The following is a 4,904-nucleotide window of genomic DNA, read 5'->3' on the forward strand; positions in this document are numbered from 1 at the left end:
GTTAGCCTCCCAAGAAGCTAGGACTACTGCTGCCCACCACTACATCCAGCTAATTTTTGTATTTTTAGTAGAGATGGGGTTTTACCATATTGGCCAGGCTTGTCTTGAACTCCTGACCTTGTGATTCACCCACCTCAGCCTCCCAAAGTGCTGGGATTACAGGCATGATCCACTGCACCCAGCCAGCTGCTCCAGGTCTTATGTGTAAAACTATCTTTTCTTATCTGCTTCCCACAGGGTTCTTGATATGATGAAATGGGATGTCAGAAAAAAATATTTTGAAACCTTCAAAGTATACTATATTAAGTGTTTTTTCTCCCCTCCAAAAAAGAATGAGGGTGCTCTTACAAATAACATGCTATAAAAGATTTGAGGTGGAAGCCTAATTTACCCAGAGGTTAGAACTAAACTCAGTATTTTCTTCAGCCTTATTGAGGTTTGTCATACAAATCTATACAACCTTATTGTATACTACGCATAAAGTACACAATTTGAGGTTTTGACATATGTATATATCCATAACATCATCACCACAATCTACATAGTGAGCATACTCATCACCCTAAATTTTCCTCATGCCCTTTTGTAAACTCCTCCTTATCCCACCATGTCACACCTTAACATAAATGAAATTTTAGTTCAGGCAGGGCCACAGCAAAAAATTACCACAGGATAGAAAGTAGGGCTCTAAATGAACATGGAAACCACTAACTAATATCCTGAATGGTAGCTTCCAACAAAGGCTTCTGTGGCCACACATTTGTCTGCAGTGTTTGAAACTCTAGTGCCTTTTGTGTCACGACCTCCTCTTTTTTTTTTGACTCGGAGTCTTGCACTGTCACCCAGGCTGGAATGCAATGGCATGATCTTGGCTTACTGCAACCTCCACCTCCCACGTTCAAGTGATTCTCCTGCCTCAGCCTCCTGAGTAGCTGGGATTACAGGTAACACGCCCAGCTAATTATCTGTATTTTTTAGTAGAGGCGGGGTTTTATCATGTTGGCCAAGCTGGTCTTGAACTCCTGACCTCGTGATCCACCCTCCTCAGCCTCCCAAATTGCTGGGATTACAGGCGTGAGCCACTCCACCTGGCCTGTGTCACTCCCCTTTTTGAACACACTTCCATGTGTTCCATAGAAAGCATTATACCTGTTTGGAAACCAACAAAGAAACTGAAAGTAAAAACCCATATGCAATTGCACCTGTAGGCCTGAGGTGCACACAGGGACTCTTACCACTGCCTCGCTCCCTGGAGCAGACAGACTTGACGTTGTATAATGGCTGCCGTGGATCCAAGAAGGAGACATGAGCTTGGGAGCCCACTGCATACACTGACCATTCACTACCATAGGCCAGACACACATTCTCACGGCAGTATGGCAGTTTGGTGGAGAGGAGCTGAAAATAGAGGAGAGATGTACCCATGGCATCAGCAGAGAGTGTAAGGCAGGGATACGACTCCCACCTCAGTGGGCTTCCCTCATACACAAGCCACATAAAGACAAGCCTTGATTATGGAAATAACACTCTGTTCCACCCCTAGGTATACAGGAGAAAGAGGAGGTGACTGTAGTAAACAACAAGACCTAGATACTGAAGGAGACAGGCTGGGGAAAAGGCAAATCTGTAATAAATAATCAGAAGTAGCTAGAAAGGCCAAGGCCTTTCTTGGTAGGATGTTTCAACTATTCAGGTTGTTTCTGGGAATTGTTTAAGGGCACGAAAGCCATGGTCCCACTTGTTGTGTCTGCTACCACTCTCCTCAGTGCTTTTCATATAAAGAGGCTGATCTCTGGCTACCTGCAGCCTACCCTCCCACCTGATTGGGAATTGTACACTACAGAAAGCCCACTCATGGACTAGCTTAATCCCAGATAACCCACATCAGACTTAACCCTGGGTCTTTGTCAGTTAGCAAACCTTCAGTGGGTACACACTACTCATAAGACACCACCCAGGGTCAGTGAAGCTCAAAGGCTATTGTGATATGAAGGAATCACTAATTCCTGGAACCCTGTTTCCTCTTGCAAAGGCCTCTAGGATAAGAAGATGACAAAAAGCTGGACTCAGTGGCTCATGCCTGTAATCCCACCACTTTGGGAGGCCAAGGCGGGTAGATTACCTGAGGTCAGGAGTTCAAGACCAGTCTGGCCAACACGGTGAGACCCCATCTCTACTAAAAATATAAAAAATTAGCCTGGTGTGGTGGTGCACACCTGTAAATCCAGCTACTCAGGAGACTGAGGCAGGAGAATCGCTTAAACCTGGGAAGTGGAGGTTGCAGCGAGTCAAGATTGCGCCACTATACTCCAGCCTAGGCGACAGAGTGAGCTCTATCTCAAAAAAAAAAAAAAAAAAAAGATAAATGATTCACATGTAAGTTTAACTCTATGTAAAAGCTGCTTGTTGAGTCTCCCTTATAAATGCTTGTGACTACAAATGTTTTGAATTTTGGATTTATCCAGATTTTAAAATATCTGCCTATATGTATTAAGCTATCTTGGGGAAGGCACCCAAGTCTAACCACAAAATTCTCATTTGTTTCATATACATCTTTTTTTTTTTTTTTTAAAGATAGGATCTTACTCTGCTGCCTAGGCTGGAGTGCAAGTGGCACGATCTCAGCTGACTACAACCTCCGTCTCCCAGGTTCAAGGGATTTTCCTGTCTCAGCCTCCCTAATAGCTGGGATTATAGGCATGCACCACCATGCCGAGATAATTTTTTTTTTTTTTGGAGTCTTGCTCTGTAGCCCAGGCTGGAGTGCAGTGGCCCGATCTCAGCTCACTGCAACCTCTGCCTCTTGGGTCCCTGTTCAAGGAATTATCCTACCTCAGCCTCCCAAGTAACTGGGATTCCAGGCACGAGCCACCATGCCCAGCTAATTTTTGTAATTTTTAGTAGAGACGGGGTTTTACCATGTTGGCCAGTCTAGTCTTGAATTCCTGACCTTGTGATCCACCCACCTCGGCCTCCCAAAGTGCTGGGATTACAGGCGTGAGCCATAGTGCCTGGCCTAACTTTTGTATTTTTAGTAGAGACGCAGACTCACCATGTTGGCCAGGCTGGTCTTGAACTCCAGATCTCAGCTGATCTGACCACCTCGGCCTCCCAAAGTGCTGGGATTACAGGCGTGAGCCACCATGCACAGCCAAGAACTGGTCTTTAAACAATAAGTGAGACCAGGTTCAATGGCTCATGCTTTAACTCCCAACACTTTGTGAGACCCAGGTGGGAGATCACTTGAGGTCAGGAGTTCAAAACCAACCTGGGCAACATAACAAAGACTCTGTCTCTACAAAAATTAAACAAAACGAAACAAACAAAAATGCCCAGATGGGTGTGGTGACACATGCCTACAGTCTCAGCTACTTGGGAGGCTGAGGCAAGAGGACTGCTTATGCCCAGGAGTTCAAGGGCATACTGATCCATGAGCTATGACTGCACTCCAGATTGGGTGACGGAGTAAGACCCTATATTTATTGTCTCAATATAAATAAAATAAAAATACCAACCTGGTCAACATGGGGAAACCCTGTTTCTACTAAAAATACAAAAGAATAGCTGGGCATGTTGGCAGACACCTGTAATCCCAGCTACTGAGGTGGCTGGGGCATAAGAATTGCTTCAACCCAGGAGGCAGAGGTTGCAGTGAGCCAAGATTGCACCATTGCACTCCAGCCTGGGTGTCAGGGTGAGACTCTGTCTCAAAAATAAATAAATAGATAAATGAAATAAACAAGAATGAAAAAGCTCTGGGAGAATTACAGAATTTTAACAGTAAGGTAAGTTATTAGGTAAAACAACCAAATCATGTTCATCACACCTTAGACAGTGTATTTTCAGCCTTCCAGAGATGAAAGTAGCCATCCAGAGACACTGCTCCCAGTTCCTACAAGAGCAATGAAAACCAGGTTATATTCTCATCTGTAGCAACTAATGTACAATAGTAAGCAGGCACAAATCCTAAGGTCAGGGTCCTTTACTCCTAGGTTGTGATGATTCCAGCAGAGATGCCAGTAATTATTAGACTATTACTTTACCCTATAAAATGCAGCTGGACAACATATTAAATTAAGGTTGCCCATAATAACACAAGCACCCATGTGAGGAGGTTCAAAAACTTCTCACTATGTCATCATTCCCTCAACATCCTGTTGGAGAATTAAAGTAGGACACACATATGAAGGATAGTTTCATAATCTAGTGTGAGAATTTCTTTTCTCTCTCTCTTTTTTTTTTTAAGACAGGTTTTCACCATATTGGCCAGGCTGCTCTTGAACTCCTGACTTCAGGTGATCCGCCTGCCTTGGCCTCCCAAAGTGCTGAGATTACAGGCGTGAGCCACCATGCCTGGCCTCGTATGAGAATTTATCTAAGTGAAGAGTCTAACCTAGGAGAGATAAATCTACCCTCAGTTCATAAACACGGACAGCATAGGAGGCTGAGGGAACTACCCTCCAAATTGTAGCCTGATTCAGATTTTGGAGAAGCCTTTCTCTGGCTCTGGGTATATACTCTGTGTTTTTTTTTCCCCAAGATGGAGTCTTACTCTGTCTGTCACCCAGGCTGGAGTGCGGTGGCACAATCTTGGCTCACTGCAACCTCCGCCTCCCAGGTTCAAGCAATTCTCCTGCCTCAGCCTCCTAAATAGCTGACACTACAGGTACATGCTACCACAACTGGCTAACTTTTTTGTATTTTTAGTAGAGACGGGGTTTCAACTTGTTGGCCAGGCTGGTCTCAAACTCCTGACTTCATGATCTGCCTGCCTCAGCCTCCAAAAGTGCTGTGATTACAGGCGTGAGCCACTGCACCTGGCTGACACTCTGCATTTATTAAAACCTAAGCATCAGATCGGACTCAATAATAAGGTAATACTTAGTTTAAGAGTGAAGGGAAAG

At 44.5% G+C, this 4,904-nt stretch overlaps 1 protein-coding gene across 2 annotated transcripts in view; it reads right to left on the minus strand.

The window, feature by feature from the left end:
* Positions 1 to 4,904, minus strand: part of DCAF12 (DDB1 and CUL4 associated factor 12) — a 49,368-nt gene that overhangs the window by 7,116 nt on the left and 37,348 nt on the right. The window contains exons 6-8 of one of the 2 annotated variants that reach the window (XM_017542953.2): positions 3,827 to 3,892; positions 1,236 to 1,398; positions 126 to 241 (exon numbers count right to left, since the gene is read on the minus strand). In XM_017542953.2, coding sequence (XP_017398442.1) covers positions 135 to 241; positions 1,236 to 1,398; positions 3,827 to 3,892 — 336 coding nt within the window. In that variant the 3' untranslated portion in view covers positions 126 to 134. Of the gene's footprint in view, positions 1 to 125; positions 242 to 1,235; positions 1,399 to 3,826; positions 3,893 to 4,904 lie in introns of those variants that run through there. The other variant, XM_017542952.1, reaches the window with a different exon arrangement.

The sequence above is a fragment of the Cebus imitator genome, unplaced genomic scaffold (assembly GCF_001604975.1).
Source record: "Cebus imitator isolate Cc_AM_T3 unplaced genomic scaffold, Cebus_imitator-1.0 Scaffold149, whole genome shotgun sequence".
Classification (NCBI taxonomy): domain Eukaryota; kingdom Metazoa; phylum Chordata; class Mammalia; order Primates; family Cebidae; genus Cebus; species Cebus imitator.